Genomic DNA, 19409 nt, shown 5'->3' with positions numbered 1-19409 from the left:
GAGTAGTTCAGTGAAACCTGCTTTCAGTTGTCCTGCCCTTGATTTTGCCTGATCGTAAAGTCATGTGGATCCACCGGCTTGTTAAATCAGCCGTTCCATTTAGTGAGGCAGTGGGCTTTAGATCGGGCACTAGTGAAAGCAGGCTGGAAAGGCTGGTTTATCCAACTATTCAGACACGGCCCTGTAGTTCCCGTATATGATGAAGACTAAAACCTAAACCGAAACTAAACACTAGCTACGGTTATACGCGGCTAAGATTAACAATACGGGAACTTCAATAGGCGTTAAAGCACAGGTGAGTTTGGCAGAAGCTGTAAGGCTTCGTCTGTGTCGCCCATGCGGCTAAAATGACAGCTTTCTGAGGGAGAAGCGACACCTGCGCTGAAGTTTTGTGGACGGTTCCTGTTACAGATCTGAACTCAACACAACAAAGATGCGCTTTTTACTCGTAAAGCAGGTCTTCAGGTCTTGATAAAGACACATTGAAACGCTTAAGTGTGGTTCATAATAGCTGTATGATAGATCTATAACTAAGCACAGATAACGCAGTATTTTTTATTTGATTTTGTATTTTGATAAAGCATAATCTTGCAAAATGGCCACTGCTGCCCACGGAGTTTCAGAAAGAACCTGGACGGGTTACTGGATCAGCCATTTTCCTTGCCCTATTGTAAAAAAAATAAATAAAAAAAATAATAATAATAATAAAAGAATTTTGATTATTTAAATGTTTGATTGAGAAATTAGCTTTTTTACTGGTCATATAGTTAAGCATGAGTGTCTTCAAGAGATCATGGTTCATATATACATATATCGACACACATTTTAAACGACAGCAGACGATGCGTTGGAATCTAGAGCGTAATTTCCGTGTAAAAAACAGTCCAGTGTGTCTGAATGAGCTGTTATGATCCGCAGTGGGAGGAGAGAAGCTCAGTCGACCTGTAATTCCCCTATATGATGAAACCGAAACTGAACTTTAGTTAAGGTGTAGGAGGTGAACACACTTCTGGAGGCATAAACGCGCTGGTAAGTTTGTTAAAAGCTCAACAGGCCTTTATCTATATTGTCTAGAGGCCTACATTTGAAATGTCTTTATTATGAGAGTAACTAAACCTGTGCTCGAGATTAGCTTTTGAATAAAACTGAAGCTTCTCATAGACATAAGACAAGCATATAGGTTGACCGTTTAAGCGTTTAATAGCGTGAAGTAGCACAGATGAACAAACGTTTTCCTCCTGTGATAACGCGCATGCGTAAAGACTGGTCCTGATTTTCACCCGAGTATTATTTGCTAAGCCTAAATCATAAAGAAATGCTGTTTACAGTTTTAGCTTAAATAAATACTGAAATAAATGTGAGTGCACAGCCAGTACTGGAAGCGGATTGAGTGTCGAGTTTTTACAGGTTCGGAGCCCATAATGGCCACATCCGTGACTGCCGCTGCTCATGGAGTTCGGGTGGTGACCCACATTATCCCTCTGGACACCACTGGGCCTCCATGTCCCAGTGAGAACAAAGAGAGCCAGATGAAGTCAAGCTTGCCTTACATGACCAGGATGTTCCTGAAAGTGGAGCCCGTGGCCCTGGGGGTAAGTGTCCTTGCCATGGTGTAAAATGATGTGTTCATGGAGATAGAACCATAGAAAGGCACTCCAAAATGGACCCTGGTTTAAAACCATACCCTGTCTTGTCCATGCAGGGGAGTGCAGGGCACAGCTTAACACGATAAAATGTAACAGATTTTTAAGTGAACTAAAACATGCTTCTGGACACTTTGTTCTATTGCCATGGCAATGTGATCATTGAACTTTGGCAGGTGTTTGACAGACACTTCTTGAGTTTCACCCTGAAGATTCACTCATGTTTGCATTTGTTCATTGTGTCCTGAAGTCACACACCTATTTTATTTTTCCCAATCAGTGGCTGAGTGGCACCATTCTGACCGCAGAACACTAGAGGGCGCCCGCGAGTGAGTCCCTAGTGACTGGCAGAGAATGGCGCTAAATATCTAAAAATAATAATTAAAAATTGTCGTCTTTCACACAGGGAGATCATTTTAACTTGAGGAAAGTAGAATGATGTATTACCAAAGAACTTACATTGACATAAAAAGTGAAAGCTAACTGGTCGCTCCATGGCAACACCACGCACAGCAGTGAAAAATATTACAAATAAGCGTATTATAACTACAACTGATGCTGGTGTTTGGATGGACACTGAATGTTGACTTTCTTTTAATAGTCCAGAGATTTTATTAAATGTTTATAAACATTTTAATGCTTGAAACTCCTACAAAAAATAACTTACTTTATATATTAGTGCTTCTCATACAATTTACTGATGATTTGAAAAGCTCCCACTTGAGACTTGATTAATTTCTGCACTTTTGTGAGTAATTACCTGCCAGGGTCTTTGGGGAAACAGTGAAAGGCTTTTTACTGTTACACTGGTAACTTCTACAGTTTATTACCTAATACTGTTTTCTTTAATTCCACTTCTCTCTTCTCTGCCAAATTGTCTGTGGGTTCTATTTTTATGTATTATTATTATTATTATTACATTTTAAATGTATTTTAAACAATCATGTTAGGGGTAAATGTACAGCTCCAATTACATATAGGAAGAATTAAACATGCAAATTTATACTAAACCTATTCAAATCAAGGATAATACACACAGAAATACCAAGTAACAATTTTTTTAATTACATAAAGAAAATAAGAAAAAGATTAATCGTTTAAAAGTAAACAAAACATTAAAAATGTTAATAATAATAAATTTGGCCAGTATATAAGTCATACATGCATATGATCTATGTTGGTCAGTGCAGTGTTTTAATAATTTCATTGAACAGAAAAGATGTCTTTTTAGCTTTTTGTTCTGTTGTATTTGTAATAAAGAATCATAAAAAATTCAAGTCACAGCAGAATAGCCTAAAATTAGGAACCGATGCCATGACACTGGATCTGTGTATATAAAATTTGGCCAGTAAGGTTAAGTTTTATAGCCTCATTTAGTCTACTCGAATTAGTATCATAGTTTAGGAACAAGACCATCGTCTCATTTACAGAAATAAATTTGTGTAGAACATGAATGTCTGTAGGTTCTGTGCTGTTTGGCATTTTCAGTCCAAAATGTCGGCAGCGCTACCGCAGCACCATCTAGCGGCGGTTGTCAAAAAAGCACCAGAGTTTCGTCTCTTGGGCTTCTGTACTCTGTGGTATTACATTAAAAGAAAAGAAATTAAACGCCAGCGTAGTGATGGTTGGCTGGTTAGCTCATAGGGGTGGAGGATATAAACTCAAATTTATATCACAGTATTTTAAAAAAGGAAATTTATTTGTAAGACTAACAATAGTAATATCAATAACAAAACAACACAGCAATAATAATAAAGTCATTGTTATTACTGCTATTATAACTGTTATATAATAATGCGTTGTATTACAATTATATAATACTATATAAAAATGGGTTTTAAATAATTTTTGTTTTGTCCTCTGTTAGACTCTGCAGGTGTTCATTGGGCTTGTGATGATTGCTGTGGGAATAGCTACTTTGGTCGCAGGTACGCAACATGGAGAAGTCCCACTGGGTCTTGGAATATCGGTGAGTATTCACACCTTCCGCACCACAGATAAACTTATAGGGAACTCTTAAAAGTATACCTTGGATGAGAGTTTGGCTCAATCCCATTTCACACCCTTGCCCCTACCACTTAACCTTTAGCTCTCCATTTTGCGTGATCACGCCTAGGAGTAGGATGTCCAGATTTTTGTTGAGATAGAGGAGTAGGGTGAAGTGTTAGGGCTACATTACCCTCCAAACAGAGGTTTTTCAGAGGACAAGATGGCTGCACAAGCGATCAAAGAAACCCACGAATGTGATTATTTTCTCCATTAAAAAATGACAGCAACCATTGTTTTATCTTTTTATCTTTGTTTAATGGCGTTTAATTGTATTATGCTCCTTTTCTCCATAACAAGCATAAAAAATCGCTAGTATGCCGATGTCTCGGAAGCTGTTTTTCCTGTTCCACCTTAAATAGTCCAGCAGTTCTGATGCCTGAGGCGCCAGAATGTAATTGCTGCTCTATTTAAAGTGGAATGGTAACATTTTAACAAGAAGCAGGTGAGTAGCTGACTTCAGCTGCATATCACCGAAGGGTAGGTGATAATAAATGATTGTCTTATCCCCCCTCTTTGAAAGCATATGATGCTCTAAATTTAACTAAAGACCAGTAGCGAGGTTGCTGAACTTTACCCTCCTCTGCTGTCACTGCAGACTGGCAGGGTCGCCTACAGAGCACTGCTAATAGCTTGTTAATGTTCTTTTTATTTCAGGGTTGTCCCATTTCATTGGGGAAGATTTCAACCACTACCCCTTGTAACTCAGTTCCAAGGGGCAACGTGACACTCAAAAACAAGGAGTAGGGGTAAAAATAAGAAATGGGATTGGGCCTCTGTATCACTCTTTAATTAAATCTGAAACATGGATGAAGTACTGTACTGTATTAACTGCTCAGTGAAATCCCAGTCACTAGCATGATCACTGTTTTCTCCTTTTATCCTTTAAATTCAGTGATGATTACTGTTATGCCATCACCTTCTGTTTTAAAGCCACCGGTTCCATGCGGTTAATCTGGAAATATCAAGTTAATGAGCACAGATAGCAAGCTTACAGTAATGAAGTATTAAACAATTTACTCATTTTTTCTAGTGTATCATCTGTGGATCTGTAACTCTGGCTGCACACAAGGGAACCTCTCTTCCACTTGTAAGTGATTCACGTGAACTTTGTAAAATTTTGCTCAGCAAATCGTAAAACGTATGGTTTTTATCAACGTTACTATGCAGTGATTTCGTCCTAAATTACTCTTCTTACAATTTTTCCTTTTTTCACCTTTTTATCATATTTGAAGTTCCTGTATCACAGTACCTTAAGTTTAATGCTGTAAAATGATATATTGTAATTTGGTAAAGTATATTTTGTTTGTTTTCTTTCTGTTCAGATTAAAAGCACTTTGGCCCTGAACATCATTGGCACGCTGCTGTCCATTTCAGGCATCTGCTACTTCTGCGTTGAGCTTGCCATCAGACCTGATCTGGATGATTGCAGTACATATGATGGCTACTGGGATTGCTGGTATATGGCACAGCGATTCACTGTGAGTCTTCTAATGCCATTGCTGTCTGCAATGTTGTTTTCTGGGTACAGATAGTTTTTTTGTAAAAAGTAATGATCCTGCGTTGTGCACAGCAGCTTAGTTTGTCTGTCTAGACTTGGAAGCACCTGTCTTTAAACCTCCTCTAATTGCTGCAGTGTTACTTTTATTGTAACAGTGCTCAAATGCCAGATGTGCAGATAGGCTTCTTCCAAAGTGGGTAATTTATAGTGCACAGCCCTGCTTCATGTGTAACTATCGTAGATTGCGTGACTCATATTTGTCATTCTTTTCTTATGTTTGTGTTCTGTAGACTATAATGGACGGACTGAATGGTTTGCTGTTAGTTTTTTCTGTGTTGGAGGTGTGTGTCTGTATCACACTTGTCGTCTTTTCCTGCAAAGCCGGCTGTCCAGCCTCTGAGACCAAAATGGTAAGAAAGGATTAACCAATCATTTTGCCCGCTGCTTCCGTCACTCAGAACCCTGACATTTACTCATGATTTTTTGCTCTACTTATAGTATGTGCACATAAAAGCATGACATTTGAAGAACAGCCAATCATGTTTGTGAAGCACGAAGAGAATTTTTTAAAAAAAGAAAAAATAAATCTTTGTAAATATGTTGTATTGCATTTATAATACATTAAACATATTGGAGTAATAATTGCTTTATATTTTTAACACTTATGTAGTATAATATTCTTCATGTTAGTGATTGTATAATGTTAAATAACCACAAGAATAGAAACATTGCAGCTCTCTGCTTTTTCTTTGCAAAGAAACATGCATTTAATTTACTATTTCACTTTTCACCTTATTTGGAACACAAAATACTGGGTACATACAGTCTGTGTCCAAAGTTTGTAGACACTTGCTCATCCAAAGTTTCTTCAACTTCAAGGGTATTAATAAAGAGTTTGCTGCAGTAACAGCATCTACTCCACTGGGATGGCTTTACTCTAGATGTTGGAACATTGCTGTGAGGATTTGATTCCATTCAGCCACAAAAGTATTAGTGAGGTCAGGTACTGGTGTTGGATGATTAGTTCTGTATCATAAACGATACTCCAACTCATCCCTAAAGTATTGTATAGAGCTCAATGACTCCAGAGAACACGTTTCCACTGCTCCATAGCCAAATGCTTAGGTTCATGTGCGGCTGTTCCAGTGACCCATTCTGTTGGCAGTCCTGTGCAAAACTTTGGGTGCTAATGGTCAAATTACATGTTCTTTATTTACCATTGCTGGTCACTGCCAAAACCAGTATCTGTTGTGTTTTGGATGCTAGTATGCTGGTCAACCAGCACCTGACCCGCACTAGACCATCAGCATAAATCAGCATAAGCCAGTTTAGACCAACAAGTAATTCATGCTGGGATGTGCTGTTTTTTTCAGCAGTACACAACACGCAAGAGTTTAATAGACAGATGTGGAATATAAATTTGACACTGTTGACGCACATCATTTATCTGTTCAGACATCTAACTGCACAGTCTAAACAATGTTGGAACAAAGAACAAGTAAGCTATGTTACAAGCATGATCTATGGCTGTATGCAAGTTTTCTAACACCTCATTGTAATCTTCCTGCTAGCATGCTTTAGTGTATTGGACCATGATGTTCAAGCTCACTCGTGATATACAAAACTAAACTGCACTACCACACAATTTTTTTTTGGAATCTACTGAGAAAGTCTGTTTCAAGTGTAAAAATGTGAACTCTACACTATAATAATACATTTATCATGAATGTCATCTAATACAGTCATAAGCCATCCAAGAGAAGTTATCCATTAAAAAACAATTTCTGAGTGCTAGGAGTCTTTAAATTGGAACCACCCAACACTGCATTTTACCATTTTGTCCTGTATCACAGAGCACTGTTTGCTTCATTTTGTAATGTGAATGGGTGTCAGTAGAAATGGTTCACACACTGTATGATCGTATATAAACCTTGTTTTATGGCTTGTACAAATATAATGTTGACAACAATGCATGTGACTGCTGTAATTTATGCATCTGTTGTGGTGGATTGCAGGTGGTGAAGGTGCAGACATCTGACCAGCTGTGCCACAGCAGCCATGAGGCTCTTTTGACTGGAGAGGATGTGGGTGCTTGTGATCACCCTCCAGCCTATGAACCCTAAATGGGCACTTTTATTTTTTTTTCACCCACTATATACCAAGCAAAGTAACTAGACTACTTCACTAGCGTTATAGCATCTGAACTGATTTAATAGCTTCTCTTATTTTACTCATTCTTTTTTGCCACAGTAACTTTTAAGTATGTACAGTATAGTAAGTCTTCAGCAGTTTAATTTCACTTACCCAACTTACCCACTTACCCAAAAACAGCTTTTCACAGTGGCCTTGTGTAGTGTGGAGATCTTTATTGTTTCTTGTGTAGCTTGTGTTCACTGTAAATAAAATCCGAAGTGCATTTCATGTGTACGCCTCAGTTCATTGTGCAAACATTCGACTCATTGATAAAAATTCTCAGTGAGTCTGAGACGTAAAATATATTAATTTGGTCTCCTCAGCCAGTATAGCAGAGTAAGGTCATACTTTTGTTCATTGTGTCTTTGTTCAGCCAGCAAAGGTGCATTTAACACACTCTGAGACACAGTGTAGGCTTTTTTTTACAGTACATACGGTCTTAAGAATTATTGACATCCTTCATGAAAATGAGCTTAAATATATAATAAATAAACCATACATGCAATGAGAGATATTTGGGGCTTAAACAAATGGGTAAGCTGCATATGTTTATTTTAACATTGTATTTTTGGAAGAAAAAAGTTTTCCTTAGATTTCAAAAATATTGCCAACCCCGTTTTTAATATTTCGTGAAAAGCCTCCCCTGGCAAGAATAACAGTGCCCAGCCTCTTTCTGTGATGCTTAACAAGGTTGGAGAACACTTGCTGAGGGATCATGGGCCACTCTTATATGCAAAACATTTCCAGTTCCTTGATATTCTTGGGTCTTTGCTTTTATGCCCTCTTCAATACACACATTAGGTTTTTATTTGGTTTAGATCTAGAAGGCCATTGCAAAATTTGGTTTTGTGTTCCAGCAACCATTTCTGTGTGGACTTTGCTGTGCATTTGGGGTCATTATCTTGCTGAAGGGTCCACTCACAGTTTTAGCCTTCTGGCAGAGGCAGACACATTTTGGGCTAAGATCTCCTGACATTTAATGGAATTCATTATGCCATTGATTTTAACAAGAGCCCCAGGAACCTTAGCAGCAAAACAGCCCCAAAGCACCAATGATCCTACACCATACTTAACAGTGAGTATCAGCTGCTTTTCATTGTATGCAGTCTCTTTTTTTGCCAAACGCGATCATGGTGTGTGTGACCAAAAAGTTCCATTTTTGTCTCATCTGACCACATTACACAATTCCATTTGTGGTTCACATTTTGCAAAGGCACTGCATTTCAGAGAACTCTTTCAGAAAGTTTCTAGTCATTAAGGTGGTGTCTGTTCTGGATTATGGATTGTGAAATTTGAAAACCCTCAAATTGAACTGAAAATTTAACTAAAATTGAACTAAACTGTGCAGTTTGGAACGTTGTGATCCGTAGGGTTTTTTCTTTGCCTCTCTTATCCTCCTCCTCACTGTCATTGGGGGTAGTGTGCATCCTCTTTCTATCAAATTTTCAACTGTTCCATGCTTTTCAAACTTTTTATCACTCTGATTGTGCTTAATGATTGTGCTTCAAATACTGATTTTTTAACCATTTCCTAAACTGTTCAGGTCCACAGCTGTCAGACTCATTTGAGTTGACAGCTCTTTGGTTTTACCCATGTTGATGGATGAAAAAGGGATTTTGCATGCATATTACCTTGTATTTATACCACAGGGAAACAGGAAATGGTCATAGATAACAATGGAGTTCCTGGAGACTAGGAGCAATAAAAAGAATAGATTTTTTCCCCAAAGATACAAATTTCTTTGGTTTCATTTAAAATATTCTTTTGTGGGGGAAAAAGAAAATATTCTTTTTTTAAAATCTAAATGTGAAAAAGCATCCGCACACTCAAATCTGTGCAAAATTCTTTTAAATATGAAGGTTTTCAGTCAGAGACCTTCTTCATGGCATGAACAGGTCCATCAGTTTCAAATGGGTGGCTCAACATCATGGGAATTAGCCCTTAATCAATGCACTACAAGTTAAAGACAGAGTGTCCACAGGGACCTTTGAGAAACATTAAGCACCTCCGATATCCAAAATACACAAAGAGAATGCACAACAATAGAGATATAGGCTATGTAAACATCAGGCACCAGCCATCGTAAAATATAAAGCTTAAAGAATCCATTGTAGTTTATTCAAATAAAAATGCTCATCAAATTCTCATTAAGATATAATGGTTGCAGTGTTTCTAAGGTGCGAAACCAAAAAAGTTCTCTCTGGCATAACTTCCTGTCAACATCACCCCCTCTATGCGCAACCCCATTTCCAAAAAAGTTGGGACGCTGTGCAAAATGTAAATAGAAACAGAACGCAATGATGTGCAAATTGTTTAAACCCTATATTTAATTGTAAATAGTACAAAGACATCATATCAAATGTTGAAACTGAGAAATTTTATTGTTTTTTGAACAAGATATGCCCTTTTTGAATTTAAAGCCAGCAACACATTTTTAAAAAGTTGGGATGGGGGCATGTTTACCACTGTGTTGCATCACCTCTTCTTTTAACAACACACTGTAAGTGTTTGGGAACTGAGGAAACACTGCTGTAGTTTTGAAAGTGACATATTTTCCCATTCTTGTTTGATATAGGATTTCAGCTGCTCAACAGGCTCTCCTTTGTCATATTTTTCATTTCATAATGCGCCAAAAGTTTTCAGTTGGTGACTGAAAACAGGCCGGTTTAGCACCCGGACTCTTTTAATATGGAGCCATACAGCTGTAATATATGCAGAATGTGGTTTGACATTGTCTTGCTAACATAAGCAAGGCATTCCCTGAAAAAAATGTTGTTTGGATGGCAACATATGTTGCTCCAAAACTTTGTATGCATGGTATGTTTGGCCTTGTCCCTTGCGTAGAGATTTCTCCAGATTCTCTGAATCTTTTAATGACATTATGTGTCTTAGATGATGAAGTTCTTTGCTATTCACGTTGAAACATTATTTGCCCGTGCAGTCTTTCACAGAGTGGTGAACCCCTCCCAATCTTTACTTCTGAAAGACTCTTCTTATTCCAAATCATGTTACTGACCTGTTGCCAATTAACCTAGTCATTTGTGAGATGTTGCACCAGGTTTTTTTTTGTATTCTACAATTTCACCAGTCTTTTGTTGCCCAATCCCAACTTTTTTGAAGCATGTTGCTGGCACTGAATTCAAAATTGGCATATATTAAAAAAATAATAATAAACTTTCTCATTTTCAACATTTCATATGTTGTCTTTTTACTATCTTTAATTAAATGCAGTTTAAATGATTTGCGCATCATTGCCTTCTGTTTCTATTTAAATGTTGCACAGCATCCCAATAAATAGGGTTATAGAATAATCTGCTCTATGCCCTGGAACATAATGGAGGAAATAGGATGTGAATGTCCTGTATGTTTTTTGAAAGAATACACTATTCTTAATAAGAATACACACTCTTGCAGGAATCATTTCTAGATAAATGGTTAGCAATTTCTCTGTTTTTGAGGAACATTTGAATCATTATATGTATTGTATAATTAGTGTGATGCTATTATTACTATTCTGGAGTTGACTGTACACCTCTATACCTACACACAATTTAACAAGCTGTTGTAAAAATTACACTCTTCAGAAGCATCCAGACAACCACAATGATTAATAATTTTCGACACTCTAAATTTCTGCATATCTTGATTGTTAAAATGTGAATAAAGTAATTGAGAGTGGAAAGTAGCAGTTTTATTTACTACACAAATGAAAAGTTGACATACACACGTCTTCTTAGTTTTTATATGTAATGTTATGAACGATAAAATAGTTGCGGTAAGGGTAAATCTGAAAAAAGGAGTTTTCTTATGGTACTGTTTTTTTTCGTACAACGATCCACATGTACCTCTTAATGAATTTATTTAAAAATCTGTTTTAGGCTGAAACTTTCTCAACTGTCATTAAAAAAAATATGTCAAATTCATAAATCAGGCAGCATATTTATCTCACAGGCGTTATGTGCTTTAGACGTTTGGTTCCTATCCCTGACCACTTTGAACAATTGTGACTCTGTAAGTTTCTCCAGAATAAAGCATTTCGCATCAAACCGCTCTGAATGACTTTGTTTACTTCTTAATGATTTAATTATGTAGAAATTGTAAAAAGTTGATGTAACTTCCTTTTAAGGTGCGCCCACTGCTGACACAGGTGTTCAACTGCGCATTCGCAGCTTCAAGCATTGGCAATAGCATGGGACGCTTTGGAGCAGCCGCACATGAGCCTAAGATCACCATGCCCAATGCCAAGCGTCAGTTAGAGGGTTATGAAGATCTCCAAGCACTGGGCTGTAGGGTTTTCTGTAGAGATGGACCTCCGTCCAGTACCTTTGGATGAGCTGAAGTGATCCAGAACTAATCATCCAACATCCAACAACCTCACTACTCGTCTTGAGGCTGAATGCAATCAAATCCTCACAGCAATGTTTCAACATCAAAAGCCTTCCCAGCAGAGCAGAGGGGTTACTGCAGCAAAGGGGGACACACTCCCTCTTAACACCCTTGATCTCACAACAAACGCTGACATGCGGTGCTCATAGGAAACGTGCAGCAGTGCATATTCAGTATGTCCTGCAGTCTGCCAGACTAGCCCCAAAAATCCTTTACATAATTCATAAGTGGGTTAAAAATACACCACGCCGGGGCTCCTCCATCATGCGAAGTGCTGCATGAGTGTCCTGCCGAGTGAGAGAGAGAGAGAGACTGAGTTTTTTTTCCCGCCTCCCATGATTACATCAACAGTGCTGCATCGTGCTCGCGCTCGGGCTGCGGCGACCCCTCCTCGATTTGCACGAGGACAGCTCTGCACAACTGCTCTACAGAACAAGGTAAGAAGCGCTTATAGAAACACACGCACGCGCCCAAACGCTCACATTTACAGCCGCAGGGGATGTCTCACTTTTAAGGGCGAGGGCTGTGGGAGTGTGCGCGTGCAGTAGATGATGCCAGAGGAGGCTGCGCGTGTGTTTTGATGCTGTGATCGTTAACTTGCTGTATTTGGTGACAGTGTTTTGGCACTCAGCCCCGTCTGGAGCCAGCGCGATGTACCCGTCTCAGATGAAAGCGTTCAAAAGCGCCGAGCCCAAAACCCTCGGGGTGAGTTTCTCTCCAGCCTTCCAGCTGTGCTCGTGCTACACAACACTACAGCAAAGCAGCCTATAGCCCGCACACTCATTTAGCCATAGAACTCCACCTTATGACAGCAGGGCAGTCAGTGACCTCGTGGGAATGTTATTCAGGCAGATTTAATTATTTATTTATTTCTGCAGATGATTGGGTGTATGGGATATTAACGTGTGTTTTTTTCGCACCAAAACACTTCACATTGCTCAAAACGAAGCACATGTTAGTGCCTTTTTTAAATGATATCAGGCTCTCGTCCGAAGAAAACGCCCATATCTGAATCACGCAAGCACACACCCATACACATAAACAAACAAGCAGGCTGAGAGATGGAGCAGAGCTTTGGAGCAGCGCCATCAGTCTTACACATTTTCCACCTTTTTAAAGCACATTTGAGACGAGAGAATGGGGGATAGTAAACAACCTGCAGCAATAACATACAGTACTCTGACACTGCCCACAATACAGCACATTTTCAATTAACTTAAAAGAGGATCTTGTATTTAATCACCCTTCAGGGGTAAAAATTACGAATTGCCTTTTATTTGCATTCAGTTCCATAATTCAGAAAAAATTACTTTATTCCCATTGACTCTGAGACACTTGGTAGCTGTGTCTGTTTTTCTGTTTTGAAATGAAACTTTCATGCCAGTTTAGGAGGCCAAAAATGACCCTTTTACAATTTTTTTCAAATCTGAATGGCCCAGTTCTGGAATCCTTAGCAACTTTAACAGTCAGGCTATATGCATCAAGCTCAGGTTATAGTGTGATAACATACAGACCCATTAATGCTGTAGCTCAAACGAGTGCCTTTGTTATTGTTTTATCTCACTGATAAAGGACTTTTGCTGTTTATCAACCTCATCTCTATCTGTAGCATGTGGCCAATTAGAGCCGTTTTGACATGTTTCATTACACTAATTTGAAAAACACCAGAGTATTCTTTTAACTGTTTATCTTGTCTTTAGGCAGTGGAGATCATTATTGGCACACTGGCAGTCATTCTGAGCACGATCGTCTATAAACTGCACTACCACATCCAGAGGGAGATCATCATCCTCATTCTCAATGGTGCACAGGTGAGGCCGGGATCCTATTACAGAGCACAATGAACTTGTTTGAAAACATTGCACAATAACATAACTTTCAATCATGCAAGTGAAATCAAATTAACTCAAGCAGACATAGCATTGGCTTAAATCAACTTTAGCTAAAGAGTTTAGCTGTCTCAGGTAAGATAAGTTACGATCTTATGACTATCATAAATGACTAAACAAATAAATTCGATTTTATGATGTACATTGTCAGAAATAAAGGTACTGTGCAGGTACATTTTTCGCTCATTATAGTACAAGCAATGTAAATGTGTCTTCAAGCTACAACAGTGATTTTGTGATCTAATGTTGTGAAACAGAATAATAAAATAAAAAGCCTGGAGTCGAGACGGGGTGTGTGGAGTCAGTACAACTTAGAAAATATAATTTCACTGGATTATGGTACAAATATGTTCCCTGACTAAAGGTGCTGAGATGCATCTTTGAGGGTACAGCACCAGTGACAGTGATATCTATATAAATTAATTCTTTAATAATCAGTAATTATTAATATTTAATAATGAGATCTGTAATGAGAGGAAAGGTCTTAGCCATAGGATTGAATTTTGGCTGGGCTTTTGCACTAGTTAAATTACAGTTCTCAGTGCAGAGAAATATATAGGGCCATTAGCAGGTTGTTTGGCTGTGGTATATATTAGTGATGTAATCTTTCAAAACTGCTGGAGTAATATAATGTTTTATGTTGCTGCTTTCTACAGCTCATTATCACTGGAATTGTCTTGGTGCACGCTGGTAGAAGGCCTACTAAATGTCTGGTATGACATATTATATTCTCTAACATAAAATCCATTTGTGTGCTGTGTTTAATTTGTCCTCAGATCACAACAATAAAATGGATGTTTTAAATGACTGAACAAGTATATAAAATGCTGAGCAACTCACAAACATATGCTTATTACATTTTTACAATAAATGTGTACTATAAATTCTATTAAGCATCTTTATGTTAGAAACTGCTGGACAAGTGCAATACTGAACCTTGGAGAACACCCAGTGCTGATTGAAAGCTGAAATCTTGCAACTTCAGCAGCTTCAACAGCTCTGCCTTTTTTTCTTTTTTTGTGAGCCAAAGAAAAGGCAAATAGGTAAATGCCACTGTCTAGCTATTGTCCAGTTTATTAAAAGATGCTGTGCTTGTTTTTTTCAGCTCCTCATGCTTGTCGACACTGTGCCTTAAATGCAGTTTCAAACAGTGGACAGCTCGAGTCGATTTTATCCTCTTGAATCTGCTGCTGCACCACTCTCTTGATGCGCTTGGATGAAAATGCTAACTACTCAACTCAAAGGCTGATTTATTGTACCTGCAGTCACATCAAATGACAAAGCCTCCTTCTTTACAGCATTTATAGCTGTAGTAACGTCAGGGATGCTGTATTTATTTCATATTTGTTATGTTTTTTGTAATTTGACCCCTTGAGATCGTTCCCAGTGGATATTCCACCTGCTGTAATGAGTAGCCCTCGCTTTGTCACTCAGCAAGAGTGCCCAGCCTCTATCCTCTGGGAACGTGTCCAGCTGTACTCCTTTTAGACTTGGGCCACATGGTAGATTTCTGAGTAATCGAAACTGCAGGGTACACCCATACATTTTAGCAAGTGTTTGTAACCTGGATGCTGCTTGGTAATGTTTGTATGTTCACTAAAGATTTATTTTTTGCTTTCACAGGTGGGTACCAACATTGTTTTGCAGTTGCTGACTGCGGCATTTGACATTGTTGGATTTGGTCTCATGGCCAGACATGTACCCTTCCGTGGGGAGTCCTACTATTACAGAGACACTGAGGTAAAAACTTACTATATCACACAGTTCTGCTCTGATTTAATAAGCCTGCATCATACAGACAGACTGAAAAATGCAGATGTAACACACTGCCAGTAATCTATGATCATTTGGCTGAGAGATGTAAAACTAGAATTGGGGAAAAAAACATGAATGTGTATTCTGAGCCCTGGCCTTGAACAGAAGGCCTTGATTGTGTTGTGATGAAATACATTTGTGCATGGTGAGTTGAAATGCAGTTAAAAAGCTTCTCATAATGATGCTCAAATGGGAAAATGTTATACTTTTATACTGAGTAATTCCTCAATAATCCTTGATAAATTGTGAAATTTAATTTTTAATGTCTGATACAATGATATACTGCAAAGTTATTCTCTGATTAGCTAACTAAATATAATAGTTTACAGTATCTAGTAGGTAGCTCACAACATTAAAAATGAACTCCCACTCAAATAAAAGAATAAGGGGTACACTTTGTAATAAGGTATGTATCACCTGTGAGAAAAGTGTGACTCCAGGCTCTGCCCTGCTCCTTTCAGTGGTGTTGTGATCCACTCCATTCAGTTTGGGCTTGCTGTGGCGAAGGGGAGAAAAGAGGTCATAAGGAGGTGAGTTATATTCTGTGCTTTGATGTCCAGTAAGTTTTTCACATGCATTTTTTAACTGGCTTATACACTTACTTGGCATGGAAAGCCTCTCTAATATTGCAGCATAGATTACATATAACATTTTCCCTTTGAGCATCTCACATATTATTGCATTTTATATAGTAACTCTTACTTGCTTAGAAGTGAACACATACTTAGTTTACATGTAGGATCAGTTTACCAGACCTAGATTAAGCCTAAACCTAGTTTGAAAAGCTAAAACTTCCAAAATGAATCACCACTGGTACTGACATTTAGTCCAAGACTAGGATTAATCCATGTCTGGGAACCTGAGGCATAATGTGATCATCACTCCGAATGTTGCATTTATTTTTGTGTTATTTTCTTTCTAAATTTATTTGCAGTTTTTGGTGAACGGCATTTTAGGCACTCTGATTGGTTCTTTGGTGCTGGCATGTATAATTGGTTTGGTGGTGGCACTTTTTGGACTGTACGCCCTGTCTGTTAGTGCTATTAAGGTAAGCACAAACTACCCTCACAGGTTACTGCTGTGAAGCTTTATTTTATTCAGGGTTTTCTAAACCTGTGCATGCTGAGGAAACAGTACTACATTTAATTAATTTCTACTTCAGAATGATCATTAGATTCAATGTATTCATTTTTCAGGAGATATTTCTTACACTAGTACATTAGATTAGTACATTAGATATAAGATAATCATGTGCCACAAGAAAGGGGGAAAGTCAAAGTGGAAAAATTCACAAAGAGTTCACAAATAATTGAAAGATGAAAAAGACAGAGAAAATGAGACTCCTGACAACCATGTAAGACCTGGTAGACCACCAAACTGTCCCCATCAGATAAACAGTACTTAAAACTTTCATCTTTGAGAGAGAGGAGAAAATCAAGCTCCACTCTTGCTTCAGATCTGAAAAAATCTACATCCACATGATGTGTACCTGTCAAGAATCTGTTACTGAAAAAAGAAAACAGACAAAAAAGAAGAAAATTTGAGAATAAAACAAAGAAGCTGCTGGTGTTCTCAGAACAATTGCCTGACCACCAGACCTCAGCATCACTGAATGTGATAGGATTACTTGGTTCATGAGAAGCAGAAAATGCAACCAACTTCTAAGGCTGAACTTTGGAGGTGTGGAAAAATGTCATTGCAAATTTGAAAAAACCTGAAAGCAAGTCTCCCAGGAAGCAATGAAAGCCATAATAAAGGACAGTGGACACACTAAATATTAAAACATTGATATTATATTTAGTTGCCAAGGTTTATGTGTAATGTTCTTTTAAAACACCACTCATATTAAGAATTTGTACTTAATGGCTGTTGCATCATGTTTTGCACTGTTCTGTTTTTCACTAATATACAGTGTTACTGTACCCAGCTATTTGGGTTATGGAGGTTAACCGTGTAGTAAGTGTGTTACAGCAGTTAAATGTTGGTGTAAAATGAACTTGTTCTGAGTCATTTAGTGTTTTTCATGTTTTCCATTTCTCTTCCCTGTTTGACCACAGGAGCTGACACCCATTCCAAACTCCACAGCAAACCCACAGTACGGTTCTGGAGGACAGGCCAAGTCTGCAATGCATGCTGGGAACTGACACTACAAAAGACACTCACAATATATGATCAACAATTTTAGCACAGTTTCACACCAATCAAAAAGAGGACTGTTTCACCTACAAAACACTCACAGGTAAAAAAAAACAAAAAAACTTTGTGACTGTAAACAATTTCTATGTACGTAAAATGGCTAGCTGTCTACTGTTTGGCTGTTTTCTCACCTTCAGGCTCTGAAAATGTGTACGATTTTAATAGCTTAGCTAAATAGCTTCTAGGTCCTCATTCCTTTTGCAATAATAGACAGTAGTTTCTTTGCATGACAATACATCTGTAGTAGCAACAGTTAGCAATAGATACGAATGCTGTATAATTGGAACTGTAAGGGATCTTTTCTGAAATGCTAAACCGTGTTAAGATGGATTACACTCAGAATCTCTCAAAATGTTTAAGCTGGACTACAACTGCTTGAGAAACTCAGAAGAACTATGGATGAAGAGGTATGATATGGTAAACTGGTGCTCATTTGGTGCTTGATTAATGCAAGCCTGGCCTGTAGTACTGAAGGACATCATTTGCATGAAACATCAGGCAAATCATAAAACTAGTGAAACGTAAAAATACTAAACAACAGTTATCAAGCTTTCCCTTAGAAAAGAAGAATTGGGCCCTGAAAGGAATCTGGTCAACTCAATAAATCAATGAAAATTACACATTAATAAATGTTAAATCACCATCAGCATATTTGTAAGAAATAAATAATACACAAAAAATATGCATTTGCTTTTTTGCACTGAAGTATAACCGTATAAAGATTTTGCCAAAGAATGAAAGCTTGATAAATGTTACCCAGTATACTCTAGAAGACACATTTGAAACTGAGTGTGTTTCTAATGGGGAGGAACAATGTCAGAATCATCTAAGTGTAAACACCGATAAATGACTGGCATTGCTTGGCTTTTTTTGTCATCTTGTTTTATCTTTACTGATACTTCAGGAAAGCTATGATGACTGCCAACTTTGTAAGTGCCACCACTTGTGACCAAAATTATGGACACTCTAAAAACAAGTCAGAGGTTGAACCCTCATTCAAGGGCTCAACTGGTGTAGTAAATCCTCCTGTGGAAGCATGTGTTGTCAGTTCACAATACTGTTTGTGTCAGTATATCATTGCCTTTATGACAGCATGTGAGATTTACATTGTGCCTGTATTATATGACCTCTTTATATGTAGTGATGTGAAATGTAGACAGTTTCATGTGTGTTTATGGATGATTGATACTTAAAATAAATACAATTTACTAGACAAAAAATAATGATTTTTACTTGTTTTTCTAATTTAAGAAATGAAAAAGAAAGCAAGAAAAGTAAGTGAAAATCTAAAGGAGGTTTTAAGTTTATTTGTCATTTGCACATGTCAGGACATTCATGCATCGAAATGCTTGTGGTGAGGCCCAGGTAATCACTCTATAGCAGGGCAGCATTATATACTTACTAAAAACAGTGCAAACAAAACAAATTAAAAAACAAAAAGAAAATACTAAATAACTGAAATATAATAAATAGACCTATGTAAGAAAAATCTCTGCTGTGTATAAGTATACTGAACAGGATAATCTGAGAAGAATTATACATATTTATCTCTATGCATATATATATATATATATATATATATATATATATATATATATATATAAAAAACAAAGTGAAATGGTAATAGGGAAGGACTCACAGCTTCACAGCTTGTTCAGGAGACTGTGGGTAGAAAGTGTTCATTAGCCGGGTTGTTCTAGCCTGGATGCTGCGGTATCTGCTGTGGTAATATATGGAGTT

The 19409-nt window shown here is 37.7% G+C and overlaps 2 protein-coding genes across 4 annotated transcripts; both read left to right on the top strand.

The window, feature by feature from the left end:
- Positions 1–116: 116 nt before the first annotated feature.
- On the top strand, positions 117–7606 carry si:dkey-7j14.6 (uncharacterized protein LOC556585 homolog). Of its 2 annotated transcripts, XM_036583429.1 has the most exons (8): positions 117–295; positions 919–1029; positions 1408–1592; positions 3511–3612; positions 4723–4779; positions 5015–5170; positions 5481–5600; positions 7206–7606. In XM_036583429.1, exons 3-8 carry the CDS (start codon positions 1422–1424, stop codon positions 7311–7313), a joined length of 714 nt encoding a protein of 237 aa, XP_036439322.1. In that variant the 5' UTR covers positions 117–295; positions 919–1029; positions 1408–1421; the 3' UTR covers positions 7314–7606. The 2 variants fall into 2 exon arrangements, with proteins under 2 accessions (XP_036439322.1, XP_036439329.1); XM_036583436.1 differs by lacking the exon at positions 919–1029 and having other exon boundaries at positions 136–295.
- A 4514-nt stretch (positions 7607–12120) lies between these two features.
- On the top strand, positions 12121–18882 carry si:dkey-7j14.5 (uncharacterized protein LOC556563 homolog). 2 transcript variants are annotated; one of them, XM_036583413.1, is made up of 8 exons: positions 12121–12206; positions 12386–12474; positions 13470–13580; positions 14315–14371; positions 15282–15398; positions 15935–16003; positions 16408–16521; positions 17531–18882. In XM_036583413.1, exons 2-8 carry the CDS (start codon positions 12421–12423, stop codon positions 17615–17617), a joined length of 609 nt encoding a protein of 202 aa, XP_036439306.1. In that variant the 5' UTR covers positions 12121–12206; positions 12386–12420; the 3' UTR covers positions 17618–18882. The 2 variants fall into 2 exon arrangements, with proteins under 2 accessions (XP_036439306.1, XP_036439312.1); XM_036583419.1 differs by lacking the exon at positions 15935–16003.
- Positions 18883–19409: the final 527 nt, after the last annotated feature.

Source organism: Colossoma macropomum, unplaced genomic scaffold (assembly GCF_904425465.1).
Source record: "Colossoma macropomum unplaced genomic scaffold, Colossoma_macropomum, whole genome shotgun sequence".
NCBI lineage: Eukaryota > Metazoa > Chordata > Actinopteri > Characiformes > Serrasalmidae > Colossoma > Colossoma macropomum.
Note: the sequence above shows the minus strand (reverse complement) of the source record. Positions and strands in the feature narration are given on the sequence as shown.

Excerpts from the sequence above, each read along its gene's own strand:
- si:dkey-7j14.5 (XM_036583413.1), top strand. The coding sequence starts at position 12,421 with ATGTACCCGTCTCAGATGAAAGCGTTCAAAAGCGCCGAGCCCAAAACC. Across the intron at positions 13,581-14,314 it reads TCATTCTCAATGGTGCACAG|CTCATTATCACTGGAATTGT; the intron begins GTGAGGCCGGGA and ends TGCTTTCTACAG. Across the intron at positions 15,399-15,934 it reads ACTATTACAGAGACACTGAG|TGGTGTTGTGATCCACTCCA; the intron begins GTAAAAACTTAC and ends TGCTCCTTTCAG.
- si:dkey-7j14.6 (XM_036583429.1), top strand. The coding sequence starts at position 1,422 with ATGGCCACATCCGTGACTGCCGCTGCTCATGGAGTTCGGGTGGTGACC. Across the intron at positions 3,613-4,722 it reads CACTGGGTCTTGGAATATCG|TGTATCATCTGTGGATCTGT; the intron begins GTGAGTATTCAC and ends CATTTTTTCTAG. Across the intron at positions 5,171-5,480 it reads ATATGGCACAGCGATTCACT|ACTATAATGGACGGACTGAA; the intron begins GTGAGTCTTCTA and ends TGTGTTCTGTAG.